Here is a 15,914-nt window from a genome sequence, read left to right on the forward strand (position 1 = left end):
CCATGACAACCTTCTGCACTATCTACTACACCACTAACCATCGTGTCACCTGTAAACTTACCAACCCACCCTTCCACTTCATCCAAGTCATTTATAAAAATCACAAAGAGCAGGGTTCCCATAACAGATTCCTGCGGAACACCACTTGTCACCGACCTCCAGGTCGAATACTCCCCTTCTACAACCACCCTCTGCCTTCTGTGGGCAAGCCAATTCTGAATCGATATAGCCAATTTTCTATGGATCCCATATCTTGTAACTTTCTAGATGAGCCTACCATGGGGGAACTTCACCAAATGCCTTGTTAAAATCCATATGTACCACGTACACCGAACTACCTTCATCAATTTGTTTTGTTACCTCCTCGACAAACTGGATTAGGCTCGTAACGCGTGACCTGCCCCTCTCAAAGCCACGTTGACTGTCCCTAATAGGACAATGCTTCTCCAAATGCTCATAAATCCTGTCCCTAAGAATCCTCTCCATTAGCTTGCCCACCTCTGACACAAGACTCGCTCGTCTATAATTCCCAGGATTATCCCTTTTACCTTTCTTGAACAATGGAACGTTTGCCATCCTCCACTACCACTCCTGTGGCCAGGGAGGATGCAAGGATCACTGTTAATGCCCCAGCAATCTTTTCCCTCTCATAGAAACCTGGGGTGTATCCTATCTGACCTTGGGGACTTATCTATCCTAATGCTTTTTAGTAGCTCCAACACAGCTTTCTTTACCTCTACTTGCTCCAACACATATACCTGTTTTACACTGACCTCAGATTCATCTATATCCCTCTCCCTGGTGAATACTGAAGCAAAGTATTCATTCAGGACCTCCCCTACTTCCTCCGTCTCCAGGCACATTTTTCCCCCCCTTATCCCTGAGTGGTCCTACCTTCACCCTAGTCTTGTTCCTCGTGTGTAGAACACTAGGGTTTCCTTAACCCTACTTGCCAAGGTCTTCTCATGTCCCTTTCTAGCTCTCCTAAGTCCCTTCTTAAGCTCCTTCCTGGCTACCTTCTAACTCTCAAGAGCCCTGCCTGGTTTTTGCTTCCTAAACCTTAAATATGCTTCCTCCTTCCTCTTGACTAAACCTTCCACCTCTCTTGTTAACTACAGTTCTTTCACCCTACCATCCTTTCCTTGTCTCAGTGGGGCAAATCTCTCCAGAACCCCATGTAAGTGGTCCCTAAACAACCTCCACATTTCTTGGTTACCTCTTCAAATAAAAAAATCAATCAACTCAAAAATGTATCCTTTTAGTAAACTTGCAGCTTTTCTTTGCCCTTTAGGAACTGGCAGAACACAAGGTTCATGGATGTGGAAGTGGCTCTGAGGCTGTTGTTCATGTTGGGAGAGGCAATCCCAGCGTCCCACGGTGCCCACTTCTCTGGGGACAGTGCAAAAGCCGGTGCTTTGCAGGAGATGATGCACACAGTTGAGTATTTAGCGATGCTATAGTTCACCTTGTAATATACCCACTCTGTTAGGGGGAACTGCCAAATCTGTTTGTTTTAAGGAAGGTTAATGAAGCATTTTGTGTGTATGTGTGCATGATGCCATGCTGATGTAAGAAGCTGACTTAACTGTAAAATTGATGTTGACAGTGAAATGCTGCTACAGGGTAATTTGTTGATCCAAGTATGAATCAATTAGTTAGAAAGTGTTTTTTTTATGCCCCAACCCTAGTCCTCAGGCATCTGTTTTCTGATAGCGGTCAAACTGAAGCGCACATTCAATTAAAATCAAAGCGCAGCACAGAAGGGAGCCATGCAACCTGCTCTATGTGTGCCACCTGTTTGAATTAGCAGTGCAATTTAGCTTTGAGCTGTTAGTTTTCCCTTAACCGCGCAAATTAATCCTCTAAATACTTCAACATTTCATATGAGAAAGTTTTTATTCTGGTAGGTTCGCCTGATGGGCATCCTAATTTCTAGGATGCTCCCTTTAGGGCAGGGGGAAACTTGCATCTTGGTCGGCATGGACCAGTTGGGCCAAAGGGTCTGTGCTGTATAACTCTATGAATTCTAAGAGGAAGAAAGGAATGGAAGGGCTGAGTGCTATAGGAAATCACCAAAATGTAGGGAGGGTTTAAATTAGTTTGGCAGGGGGATGGGAACCGGCGTGTTAGGTCAGATGATGGAGTGGTTGGTGTAAAGGTAGATGCATTGTGCAGAGTGACTGTGAGGAAGGATAGGCAGTGGATAAGGCATAAGTGCTGTCAGCTGGATGGGTTGAAGTGTGTCTAATGCGAGAAGTATTAAGAATAAGGTTGATGAATTTAGAGCATGGATCAGTACGTGGAATTAAAACGTTGTGGCCATTAGAGATTTGGCTGTTGCAAGATCAGGATTGGCTGCTTGATGTTCCAGGGTTCAGATGTTTCAAAAGGGATAGGGAGGGAGGTAAAAGAGGTCAGGGAGTGGCATTTCTAATCAGGGAAAGTATCTCAGCTGCAGAAAGGGAGGACATCATGGAGGGATCGTCTACTGAGTCAGTGTGGGTGGAAATCAAACGGGAAGGGAGCGATCACTCTATTGGGAGTATTCTATAGCCCTCCCCCCTCCCCCCCCAACAAAAATAGCCACCAGGACACTGAGGAGCAGATAAATAGGCAGATTTTGGAAAGGTGCAAACATAACAGGGTTGTTGTCATGGGAGACTTCAACTTCCCTAATATTGGATGACACCTCCTTAGTGCAAAAGGTTTAGATGAGCAGAATTTGTTAGATGTGTCCAGGAAGGATTCCTGACACAGTATGTGGACAGGCCAACCAGAGGAGAGGCCATATTTGATCTAGTACTAGGCAATGAACCTGGTTGGGTGACAGACCTCTGTGGGTGAGCATTTCGGAGGTGGTGACCACAACTCCTTGACCTTTAGCATAGCTATGGATAGGGATAGGAGCAGACGATATGGGAAAGTTTTTAATTGGGGGAGGGCTAATTATGACAGTATTGGGCAGGAACTTGGGAGTGTAAATTGGGAACAGATGTTGTCAGGGAAATGCACAGCAGAAATGTGGAGGCTGTTTAGGGAACACTTGCATGGGGTTCTGGATAGGTTTGTCTCACTGAGACAGGGAAAGGTTGGTAGGGTAAAGGAACCATAGTTGACGAGGTGAAGCATTTGGGCAAGAAGGAGGAGGAAACATACTAAGGTTTAGGATGCAAAAATCAGGCAGGGCTCTTGAGAATTATTAGGTAGCCAGGAAGGAGCTTAAGAAAGGACTTAGGAGAGCTAGAAGGAGACATGAAAAGCCCTTGGTGAGTAGAATTAAGGAAAACCCCAATGTGTTCTACATGTATGTAAAGAACAGGAGGATGACTAGAGTGTGGGTAGGACTGCTCGGGGATAAAGGGGTGTGCCTAGAGGCCGCGGAAGTAGGGGACGTCCTTAATGAATACTTTGCTTCAGTGCTTACTAGGGAGAGGGACTTTGACGAATCTGAGGTCAGTGTAAAACAGGCTAATGACCTGGAGCATGTTGAGGTTAAGAAAGAAGCAGTGTTGGAGCTTCTGAGAAACATTAGGATAGATAAGTCCCCAGGACCAGATGGGATATACCCCAGGTTACTACTGGAGGCGAGGGAAGAGATTGCTGGGGAGTTGATGATATTTGCAACTTCCCTAGCCACAGAAGTGGTACCGGGGATTGGAGGATGGCAAATGTTCCATTGTTCAAGAAAGGTAATGAGGATAATCCTGGGAATTATAGACTAGTGAGTCTTGTGTCAGTGATGGGTAAGCTATTGGAGAGGATTCTTAGGGACAGGATTTATGAGCAGTTAGAGAAGTTTAGTCTTATTAGGGATGGTTAACATGGCTTTGTAAAGGGCAGGTCGTGCCTCACGAGCCTAATTGAGTTTTTTGAGGGGATGACAAAACAAATTGATGAAGGTAGAGTGGTAGATGTGGTGTATATGGACTTCAGTAAGGCGTTTGACAAGGTTCCCCATGGTAGGCTCATCCAGAAAGTCACGGGGTCCATGGAGACTTGGCTGTGTGGGTTTGGAATTGGCTTGCCCACAGAAGGCAGAGGGTGGTAGTAGATGGAGAGAATTCTGCCTGGAGGTCAGTGACTAGGGGTATTCTGCAGGGATTTGATCAGGGACCCCTGCCCTCTGTGATTTTTTTTTTATAAATGACTTGGATGAGGAAGTGGAGGGAAGAATTAGCAAGTTTGCAAATGATATGAAGGTTGGAGGTGTTGTGGATAGTGTAGAAGGTTGTCGTAGGTTAAAACGGGATGTAGACAGGATGCAGACCTGGGTTGAAAAGTGGCAGATGGAGTTCAACTTGGAAAAGTGAAGTGATATACTTTGGAAGAACGAACTTGAAGGCAAAGTACAATGTTGATGGCAGGATTCTTAGCAGTGTGGAGGAACAGGGATCTTGGGGTCCAAGTCCATGGATCCCTCAAAGTTGCCGCGCAAGTTGATAGTGTTTAAGAAGGTGTGCTGGCCTTCGTTAGTCGGGGGATTGAGTTCGAGCTGCAAGGTAACATTGCAGCTCAATAAGATACTGGTTAGACCCCAATTGAAGTACTGTGTTAATTTCTGGTTGCCTCATTATTAGAAGGATGTGGAAGCTTTAGAGAAGGCGCAGGGGAGATTTACCAGGATGTTGCCTGGATTGGAGAACATGCTTTATGGGGAAAGGTTGAGCGAGTTAGGGCTTTTCTCTTTGGAGTGATGCAGGATGAGAGGTGACTTGATAGAGGTGTATAAGATTGAGGGGCATAGAGTGGACAGCCAGCACCTTTTCCCCAGGGCGGCAGTGGCTAATACCAGAGCACGTCAGTTTAAGGTCAGAGGAGGAAAGTTTAGGGGACATGTCAGAGGTAGATTTTTTTTAACGTGGTGGTGGGTGCCTGGAACGCACTGCCAGGGGTGGTGGGAGAGTCTGATACAAAAGGAACATTTAAAAGACTCTTAGATAGGCGCATGGACCAAAGTAAAATGGAGGATTATGGGCTGTGTAGCAGGCAAGGGTTAGATTGATCAGGGAGTAGGTGTTTATAAAAGTTGGCACAACATCGAGGGCCAAAGGGCCCATACTGTTCTGTAGTGTTCTACATTCTGTGTATAAATGACTGCCGTTTAATTTCTAAAATATAACACTTTCTCTGTTCCTATAGTTAGTGACATCTGGAGTGAGTCAGTACCAGCATACATCAGTCACATTGGAATTTTTTGAAACTGTAGTTCGTTATGAGAAATTTTTTACTGTAGAACCACAGCACATTCCTACTGTTTTGGTGAGTTGATTTAGATACAAACCTCTTTCCTGTAACGCTCTACATTTACTTAACAGATGCCTTTTAGATTTAGTGGCCTACAGAAATAAATATATTTAGTATCTGGAATAGTGTTAGAATTGTGTAAAACTGACTTGTTCTACTTAACATGCTAGTTTTAGTTATTCGGTCACTATATTCTGGTAGTTGGTTATGTGACTTTTATCCAATGAGTATTGTATTACTATATTAGTAAAGTTCTAAAATTTAGAGTTGTGGTCTTTCTTCATGGAAGAAAGTCCTCTGTGCTTATCTACACTAATACTACATCAATCCTGTATTTCTTCTCACATTCCCATCAACTATTCCTGCCCCGCCCCATTCCTCGCGTCACCTACCTTCACTAGGGGTAGTTTACAGTCACCATGTAGCAACAGGGAGCAACAGAGAACATGCAAACTCCATGCAGACAGCACCAAGGTCAGGGTCAAACCTGGGTCTCTGGAGCTGTGAGGCAGCTGTACTAACCTTTATGCCACTATCCTGCCACTACTATGTGAAGGCTTGGATCATTGATCGGGAGATATGAGCTTGAATTCCATCATTACAGCTGGGGAATTTCAATTCAACTAATTTTAAAACCCATCTGGTTTATTAATATCGTTCGGGAAGGAAAACTCCAGACCATCAAGGCTATGATGGTGCTGGAGAGAGATGGTGAGTGTGGGAGGTGGGAAGGAAAACATTATTTGAGTTTTTGTTCTTGGCTTGTGTCCTGTGGGAATAGACAACAATGAACCAGTGAGGTTGACCCAAACATGGGAATTAGGAGTGGGCCACTCGGGCTTACTCCACCATTTAATAAGGCCATGGCTGATCTGATTGTAGCCTCACCTCTTCATTCCCATCGACACGCGGTAACCTCTTGCCTCCTTGCTCATCTGCATTTAAAATATTCAAGGTCTCTCGTTCCACTGCTCCTTGATGAAGAGTTCCAAAGACTCTCTCCCCTTTGAGGGGAAACAATTGGTCTTGATGGGCAAACCACTTGTGATTCCTCGTTCTGTAGTCTCTCATTAGAGGAAACATTCTCTCCATCTCCACCCTGGCTCATTCCTGCCACTCTGCTCTGGAGACTATAAGGATGGACAGTAAATCTTGGCTTACCAGTCGTGTTCATGTCCTGTGATCACGTATATAAAATAATATACTTTTGAGCTTTTGTCTGAAGGTGTAATTTTTAATACTTCAAGTTTTAAAAGCAAAATAACAGAAGGAAATGCTCCAGCATTCTATGTGCTTGCTTCTGAGGAAGAAGGACTGTTGCACATTGGCTTATTGAAAAAACTGAGTGGGAAGAAATAGCTAGAACTTGAGCAACATTGATGTAATTTTGTTAGTTCCCATCATATACTTTGAATTTTAACAACTGGTGCTGCTCTTGCTGCAACTCTTAACTAGTATCAAGTCATTTGATACTTTGCTTTGAGCCAGAGTAATGACAATAATGCATTGAGACGGTGACAAAAATTGGTATAGAATATAGATTCCTCAGCAAGGATTAGTAAAAAAAAATTTGATTAGTACATAATTTTGATAATCTTGTTAAAATTCTTATCTGTCCCTTTACTATCTGATTTACCACGTTTGATTTTGATGCAGATGTCATTTTTGGATCATAGAGGATTGCGTAATAATAGTCCAAAAGTGCGAAGTAGGACAGCTTACCTGTTCTCCAGGTTCATTAAATCTCTGAGGTAGGTTATTCCTGCATTGCATTTCCCTCCATCTTTTTGTTTTTTCACCTTTTGTCTCATGGTAACATTTTTAATACAGAAGTATTGATCACAGAACATTTTTTGAACACATTCACTAAGAGACATGAACCTCTTTTTAGAGTTCCCAGTTGTTCCCACTGTGTTGTAGTGGTTGGTTTGAGAGCAAATGATGCTGCTTCTCACAACAGTTAATAAATTATAAACTACCTTGCAAATGTGCAATTCATTACTTCTAAACTGGCTTTTTCTTACAGCAAGCATATGAATCCTTACATAGAGGATATTCTGAACAGAATACAAGATTTACTGGTGCTTTCACCTTGTGTAAGTGTTGAATTTTCTTTTGATTTGAAGTGGGTTAAATCTTTCTAGAACAATGGTATGTGTAGCAATTCAGTCTCCAAATTATTGGATTGGTATCCAGAGAGACAAAATTTGTGGCAGCTGGGAATTTAAATTCATGTAATTGTAACGATTTGTAATAGTACAGTGCTGGTTTTAAGATCATGACACTCTTGGATTGTCAGGAAAAAGAAACACAAGTCCAGATCCATAAATAAAAAGCATTGCAAATTGGTTGTAATTTTAATCTTTACCGGATGGGTGAGAGACCTTAGCATTTTTGTGTTCTAGACGCCGAGCTTTGTACATGTTTAAGTCTGTGCAATCCAAGATACTCTGAGCTGCAGTTTATCCAAACAATATAGTCAGGGTAATACAGCGTGGAAACAGGCCCTTCAGCTCAACTCGTCCATGTCGACCAAGGTGCCTACCAAGCTAGTCCCATTTGCCTATGTTTGGCCTATATCCCTCTAAACCCCTCCTATCCATGTACTTATCCAAATGTCTTTTAAATGTTGTTGTTGTACCAGTAAAATGTAGTTTTATTAACGTGTGAAGCCCCTTGAGACTGCTTTTTTTAAAAAAAAAAGTAACCAAAATGTGTTATTGTTTAACCTGCAAGTGTTCACATACAACACAGAAAGACTGCTAGCAGATGTTCTTCCCCCACCTCCCTTCTGAACCAATAAAATGCTGAAATTCATCTTAAAATCATTTTCTTCAATGTAAGCATTTATGGTTATGCTTTGTATTAGTTCTCCAAAGATTGTAATGGCTGCCTTGGGTCTATTTCAGGAGAATGGTTTCCAGACACTGTTGAGCAGCGATGATCAACTGTTTATTTATGAAACGGCAGGCGTACTAATTGTGAATAGCGAATACCCAGCAGAGAGGAAGCAGACTTTGATGAGGGACTTGCTCACTCCACTAATGGAGAAATTCAAGGTATTTTTAGAGAAACTCCTAACAGAGCAGGACGAAGAGAGGCAAACTGTACTGGCAGACTGCTTAAATCACGCTGTGGGCTTTGCAAGGTTGGTACTCTTTTTAAAAACAAGCTTGTGCCTTAATATTTAAATACCCTGGTTGTAGAGGCTTGTTATTTTTTTTTGGGTCCGTAATTGACTTCTGTTTTGGAGAGCAATGTAATATGGTAGCTTTGCAAGTTTCCTTCAGCTGGGTGTGTAGCACTTTCCCTCCGGGAGGGATTGTCAGTTTGATGACAGCAACAAGTTATTTTGAAGATGTTAGTTAATTTGCAGAATGAGCATAGAATTGGAAAATGAATTTCAACACAGGTAAAAGGCAGTAAATATCGGTTAAGATAATTATAAATATTAGTTGGAGGAAAAGAAATCTAAATGGGCCAGAGAAACACATGGACCTGGGATTTCAAATGTACAAAAAAAAATCATTTTAAAATGAAAAGCAAACATAGCACTGCAGTTTATTTTCAGAGGGATGGAATTGAAAAGAAGAGGCTATGCTAAACTTGTATTGAATCTTAATACATGAAATAGTACAACAGTTTTGGTTGCCATATAAACAAGATAAAAATACACAGGGGTGTAGAAAGCATTTACAAGGTTGATAACAGAAATTCAATGATGTACCTATAGGGGAAAAGGCCAGCTCCCTTCCTTGAAAGTGAATTGCCAATGAGAATCCAAAATATCTCCAAATTTGTGGGTGTGTGACAGAATAGAGCAATGGTGCATTTCCACTTATAGGAAAGTGCAAAATTAGTAACCATCAGTATGGGATTGCCACCAAGAACATGGGGGGGGGGGGGGGGGGGGGGGGAAGAATATTTAAATGGAAACTAGATGCACATGATGAAGAACAGAATATAAAGTTCAGCCCTTGGATCAGGAAGGATGAAAAGAGGCTCAATTGGTGCTTAAATGCTACCATGGACTGTTTACTCACCATTTGGCCCATCAGGTCCATGCAAGCTCTCAGCAGACCAGTCCCATCAGTTCCAGTTCTCCCTCCCCCCCCCCCCCCCCCCCCCCCCCCTTATTACCATTGCAACTCATTCTCTTGCTTGGGCTATATGTCCTGTTTCAGCACTGTCCATTCATTATGTAATTCTGTGAATTGAACTGTGGCACCTCAGTGCAGCTCTAAGTCCACCTTTCTCACCTGGTTTTCAGCCGCACCAGTAAGGCCTTCAGCAACAAGCAGACCGTGAAGCAGTGCGGTTGTTCAGAAGTGTATCGCGACTGTCTGCAAACATTCCTGCCAGCTCTAAGTTGCCCTTTGCAGAAGGAAGTGCTACGGAGTGGAGTTCGGACATTTCTTCACAGAATGATCATCTGCTTAGAGGAGGAAGTTCTTCCGTTCATTCCTACTGCTTCAGAACACATGCTCAAGGACTGTGAGGCAAAGGACCTTCAAGAATTTATTCCACTTATTAATCAGATTACAGCAAAATTTAAGGTACTTCTGTTTTTTATATAGCTTGAATCTTCACCTATCTTTTCAGCCTACTTTTTAAACCCGATTGTCCTGGTTTCATTCAGACTTCCAAGTCAAATTTCCCAATTCAAGAGACTTGAGGACAAGTCTAAGCAAATACTCCAGTGAAGTAGACTTGGGTGTTGTGTTGTTGGAGCTGCTGCCTTTGGGGTCGGGCATTAAACCACAGGTCCTGTCTACTTGTGTAGCTGGACGGAAATGATTGCGAGTTGATCTTCAAAGAAGACCCCTTGGCTAACGTGGTGCAGCTAGCAGGGCTGCTGCCTCACAGTGCCAGAGACTTGGGTGCTGCTGTATAGAGTTTGCATGTTCTCCCCGTGACTGTGTGGGTTTCCTCTGGGTGCTCTGGTTTTCTTCTGAATCTCAAAGACGTGGGTTGGTAGGTTAATTGGCCTCTGTAAGTTGCCCCTATTATGTAGGTGAGTAGCAGAATCGGGCTAGAGTTGATGTGAAGGTGGGGGAAATAAAATATGGGACTAGTTTAGTGCTGGTGTAAAATGGGTGGTTGATGATTGTCATGGACTCTGGGCCAAAGGGGCTGTTTCAGTGCAGTGCATCTCGATGAAGCTGAGAGTCATTTCACAACCAGTAGTCTTGTGGCTGTTCGTGGAATACTTTGAGAACACAATGGTGTTTGCTAGCATAAACTACTGCATTTGAAAGAAAAACTACGGATGAAAGGTCATCAGCATTAAAGGTTAACAGTTTCTGTCTCCACAAATGCTGCCTTTTCTGCAGAACATTTCCAGAATTTTATTTCCGTTTCAATTCTTTTGATTATGTCGTCATACATTGTAGCCTATAAGGACTACTATTCTGGCTCTTTGAAATGGGGTTGAAATTGACCCAAAACATCTACAATTTACGCACACACCCCTGCTGAGTTCCTTCAGCAGATTGTGTTGCTTCACCTGATTATAGTATGTTGCCCATCAAAAACAAGCTGGCATAGTTTACTGAGCAATGGTTGTCAAATGGGAGTATCTGTCAAACTCTGAGCTTGCTATTCTGTGTCACTCCTTGTATAACAATTCTGTTTGAATGTCGGGTATTCAGCCCAGAACCAGTTGGTGTCAGTTAACAGACACTAGTGAAAATAATTTTAGTTATACACATAAATGCCTTGTGTTGGACTGGACTGTTCATAAACTTTTTTTTAGCATTAGGAGATGTGGGTATTGCTGGCAAGGTCAGCATTTATTGCCTTTTTAAAATACTGCAGTCCTCCTTGTGAAGATCCAGTGAAAATGAATGGCAATATTTCCATAGAATGTGCTTGGCTGGGAGGGAACTTCCTAGTGTCGTCCTCCTTCTCTGTGGAGGTGCTGGGTTTGGGTGGTGCTGCTTGAGTACTCTTGGCCAATAGCTGCAGTACATTTGATTCCCAGCATCATTAAACATAGTGAAAGTATCACCACAATGCTATGGAATGGGGAGTCCCGGGCTTTAGACCCTGTGAGAATGAAGGAATGCCAATGTATTTCCATTGGGTGCTGTTTTAAATGAAGGGATCTTACGGGTGTCCTGTCTTTGGAGGAGGCTATAGTTTTGAGGTTATGATATTTGATTCTTGGTGTCGTTAAACTGCTTTATTTTAAATTTTTGAACTTGTGAAGATACAAAATAATTTTCTCTTTTGGTGATCTATTCAGATTAATCTTTTGGGTGTTGCCGTTCTCTCCACAGACACAAATTTCGCCATTTTTACAGCAAGTATTTATGCCTTTGGTTCAAGCTATCTTTGAAGTATTGGCACGACCTGCAGAAGAAAATGACCAAACTGCCGCTCTTGAAAACCAAATGCTACGCCGAAGTTACTTTGCATTTCTTCAGACTGTTGCAGGGAGTGGGATGAGTGAGGTCATTGCTAATCAAGGTAAGTCAGACCATAATTTTAGTTTGCTCTTGAAGTTGAAATGAACATAATTTCTTTGATTATCTAATAATATGAAGCCATTTGGTCGATCACATTGGCCCTTTGAAATAACTATCCAAATAATTACCACTGAATCTGCTTTCACGATCCATGCAGGCAATTCTTCACAGGTCATCATAACTTCAAAGTAATTAAAAAGAGATCTTTTCACTACTAACTATTGCCAACAACCTTAAGTCCATGTTCTGTTGTTACCAATCTGATTGCCTAGTGGCTGATTTATTCTGTCACAACCCCTAATGGCTTTGAATGCCTCCATCAAATCCTCCCTTGCTCCAAGTTTCTTGGTTGCCATCTGTTGCCTGGATTTGGATTATTGGGGTGCTTTTGGGGTTTTGATAATTGGTCTAACCGAGTCCAATTTTAACAAGGCTTTGCAGTGCTACACTAATCCTGCAATAAATTTGATAGGTTTCATAATTTAGTCAGCAGAATAATTTTTATTTTACAGATCTTAAGTAACCTTCTTTCTCCTAGGTGTACAGAATGTAGAACAAGTCCTGTTTACAGTCATTCAAGGGGCAGTGGAATTTCCAGATCCGATTGCCCAGAAGACTTGCTTTATTATCCTTTCAAAACTTGTAGAGCTTTGGGGTAAGAACCGATTTATTTTTCATCTGACGAGAAGTCTAATTTTGTTTTTAACAAAATGGTTTGCCTGGTTTGACCAAGTATTGTTTTATTCCAGGGGGTAAAGATGGTCTTTTAGGATTTGAAGACTTCATCTACAAACACATTGTGCCTGCTTGTTTTTTGGCACCTCTGAAACCAACATTTGATTTAGCTGATGCGCAGACTGTCTTGGTATGTGCTGTGTATTTTTCCAAAATTTTAATTTGCGAGTTAGTTTCCGTGGTTTTTATTTTAAATGTTAATTGCTATCCAAGTTAGAGATTTTAGAAAAGAGTTTGACAGGTTGACTAATTTAATTACAGGCCCCCCTCAGCCTGTAGGAAATGGAATGGGTTCCCTTTTTAAGACATCCATAAGTTTATTTTGTTCATAAGTCGGAAAGTACACAAAAATCACTCGCTTGGTATGGTAACCACATTAATCTCCAGTAGTTCAAGTGCCGAAAGCTGTAGACGTCTAACCATTGCTGATGTTATTAATGGTAAATAAGTTATTGAAACTGCAAAGGATAATCAATTATCCTTTGATAATGAATTGTAATGAATGACATCAAAAGCACAAGACTGAAAGAATAATTACTAAAAGTGGAGAGAGGAAACCAGTTTGCTGTTCGTAGGAACGAGTGTTTCTATGTATGTTGGACTTTTGAATGTAATGTCTTGGGATCTCGCTTGTATGGATATCCTTAAGTCGAGCCTAAGTAAACCAGGGATGGCCTGTATATATTAATTTGCATATAGTTAATTATATAATAGACCATAACTGAATCAAATTGAAGTTCTATGTACAGTCACCATTTGTTTATCCTTGCATTCAACATGTTTGACCAAGGCATGGCTTCATCAACGTTACAATTTCAGCGTCAAAGACAATGGCTCACTGCCCTCTACCCACCTCATGTTTGAATACAGCAGTGTTACCCAATCCCATTCTGGCAACCTGTTATGTCATTTGATTATCTTTTGCAGTTTTAATAACTTAAATTACCATTTAATTGCATTAATAACACCAGCAATGATTGGACATTACAGCTTTCAGTATTTGAACTATTGGAGATTAGTTTGCTTCTAATTTGATTTAATCTGTGAGAACTATCTAAATGAAAACTTGCAGATACTCTGGGTCGGCAGGACAAAATTCTGAACCTATGGGGAAAAAAAACTATAAACTGACAAAGACCTGGTAGATGGAAAGTTCAGGGAGGGGGGTGTTGGTGATATTCTAGAACATCTTAGCATTAAGAAGGTGGATGTGTTAGATGTTTTGGAGGAGACAAAGCTGGATAAATCCCCAGCACTGGGTGGCATTTACCCCAGGCTGCTATGAGAGACGAGGGAATAGATTGCTGGAACTCTGGCTGAGATTTTAATCTTCACTGAGCACGTGAGGTACCAGATGACTGGAGGACAGTAAATGTCGTCCCACTTTTTCAAGAAGGCAGCAGGGAAATGCCTGGTAACCATAGACATCAGAGCCTAACGTTAGTGGTAAGGAAAATACTGTTTCCAAAAAAAAAATTCTCAGGCAGAGGATTAATGACCACTCGGAAAGGCAGGGACTAATCTGACAACCAACATGGGTTTGTCAAGGGCAGATCCTTCTGACCAATCTGATTAAATTCTTTGAAGAAGTGTATCCCAAAACACACCACCTGAATTTGCTTGGATTAAACTCCATTTTGCCATTTTTTCCAGCCCATCTCATCAACACATTGATATCTCTTTGTAGCCCAAGATTACATAGAACACTACAGCACAGTACAGGCCCTCCGGCCCAAAATGTTGGACCGACGTTTTAACCTGCTCTAAGCTCTATCTAACTCTTCCCTCCCACGTAACCCCCCCCCATTTCTCTATCACTCGTGTGTCTATCTAAGAGTCTCTTAAATGTCCCTAACGTATCTGCCCCCACAACCTCTGCCGGCAGGGAGTTCCATGCACCCACCATTCTCTGTGTAAAAAAAAAACTTACCCCTGACATCCCCCTTATCTTCCTCCAATCACCTTAAACTTATGTCCACTCATGTTAGCCATTGTCACCCTGGGAAAAAGTTTCTGACTGTCCACTCGATCTATGCCTCTTATCTTGTGCACCTCTATCAGGTCACCTCTCATCCTCCTCCTCTCCAAAGAGAAAAGCCCTAGCTCACTCAACCTATTACTTTCCACACAATCTACAACTCCTGCAAGCTTTGTGTCTCCACTGTGAACTTACTGATCATGCTTCTCACATCCACATCCAAGTTATTCACATATATTACAAACGGCAAAGGTCCCAGCACTCACTAGTCATGGGTGTCCAATCACAAAAACAACCTTTTACCATCACCTTGTCTCCTGTTGCCAAATCAGTTTTGGATCCAGTTTGGCAAATTGCCCTGGATCCCATGGGGCCCATATATATATATATATATATATATATATATATATATATATATATATATATATATATATATATATAAAAAATCTGAGGGAAAGGATTATTGATAACTTGGAAAGCTAGGGACTAATCAAACAACCAACATGGCTTTGTCAAGGGCAAAACTTTCTGACCAATTTGAAGACCATGCTGAAGAATGTGATCATGCTGGAAAAGGTGCAGAGGGGATTCACCAGGATGTTGCCTGGGATGGAGTGCCTCAGTTATGAGGGGGACAGGAGAGGCTCAGTCTGTTCTCCCTGGAGCAGAGGAGGTTAAGAGGGGACATGATTGAGGTATATAAAATTGAAGAGGATAGTTGGGGTAGACTGTAGGAAACTTCCTCCATATCAGAGGTAGATAAAACTAGCGGACATAGATTTATGATAAGGGGGAAGAGATTTAGAGGGGGACCTAAGAGGACTTTGTCAGTGGTAAGTACCTGAACGATGCGCCTAAGTATGGTTGAATCTGGGTCACTGATGCTTTTAGGAAGAGTTTAGATTAGCATTTAAATCACTTGAGCATAGAGGGCTCTGGACCAAGTGCTGGGAGGTGGGATTGATAGGATGGGTTCCCACTGGTAAGCGTGGACAAGTTGGGCCAAATGGCTGGTTCTGTGCTGTATGATTCTGTGACTGCTATTGTGATGTATTTGCTCCTGCACATAGACACTCTGTCAGACTTTCTACCCCAATCCCTCCTCTGTCTCCCCCTTAGGCTGCCTCCTGCTCCCATGGCCCCTTCATTCTGCTTTAGTTACAGACCTATGGCAGTATATCCATGAGTGACACTCACAGGATGAGTCTGGCCCTAAATTCAATCTTGGTTGTTGCCATCGAGGGTTGAACTGAGACTCTCCACAGATGATACTCATCACACATGCCACCTGTATCAGGAAAGGGGTGCTGACCATTTGCCATCAATCACCTGTAAATCCAGGAGGTGATTACCATCAATACACTTAAAGTATCGGAGAGGCTTGGTTAGTGGGTGATGGCGACGTGAGCAGAATGGAGAAAGGAATGTAAGGATTTGGTGAGGGTATGAGTTAGCACTGTGTGCAAGGAAGCTGGTGAAGGTTAAAC

The 15,914-nt window shown here is 42.1% G+C and overlaps 1 protein-coding gene across 2 annotated transcripts in view; it reads left to right on the forward strand.

Annotated features, from left to right (window-relative positions):
• The window catches only part of xpot (exportin, tRNA (nuclear export receptor for tRNAs)), a 53,757-nt gene that overhangs the window by 30,169 nt on the left and 7,674 nt on the right, over positions 1–15,914 (forward strand). For both annotated transcript variants that reach the window (XM_052030045.1, XM_052030047.1), the window contains exons 13-21: positions 1,292–1,436; positions 5,140–5,259; positions 6,901–6,995; positions 7,271–7,340; positions 8,154–8,392; positions 9,515–9,800; positions 11,526–11,715; positions 12,253–12,369; positions 12,464–12,579. In XM_052030045.1, coding sequence (XP_051886005.1) covers positions 1,292–1,436; positions 5,140–5,259; positions 6,901–6,995; positions 7,271–7,340; positions 8,154–8,392; positions 9,515–9,800; positions 11,526–11,715; positions 12,253–12,369; positions 12,464–12,579 — 1,378 coding nt within the window. The remainder of the gene's footprint in view (positions 1–1,291; positions 1,437–5,139; positions 5,260–6,900; positions 6,996–7,270; positions 7,341–8,153; positions 8,393–9,514; positions 9,801–11,525; positions 11,716–12,252; positions 12,370–12,463; positions 12,580–15,914) is intronic.

The sequence above is a fragment of the Pristis pectinata genome, chromosome 15 (genome assembly GCF_009764475.1).
Source record: "Pristis pectinata isolate sPriPec2 chromosome 15, sPriPec2.1.pri, whole genome shotgun sequence".
NCBI lineage: Eukaryota > Metazoa > Chordata > Chondrichthyes > Rhinopristiformes > Pristidae > Pristis > Pristis pectinata.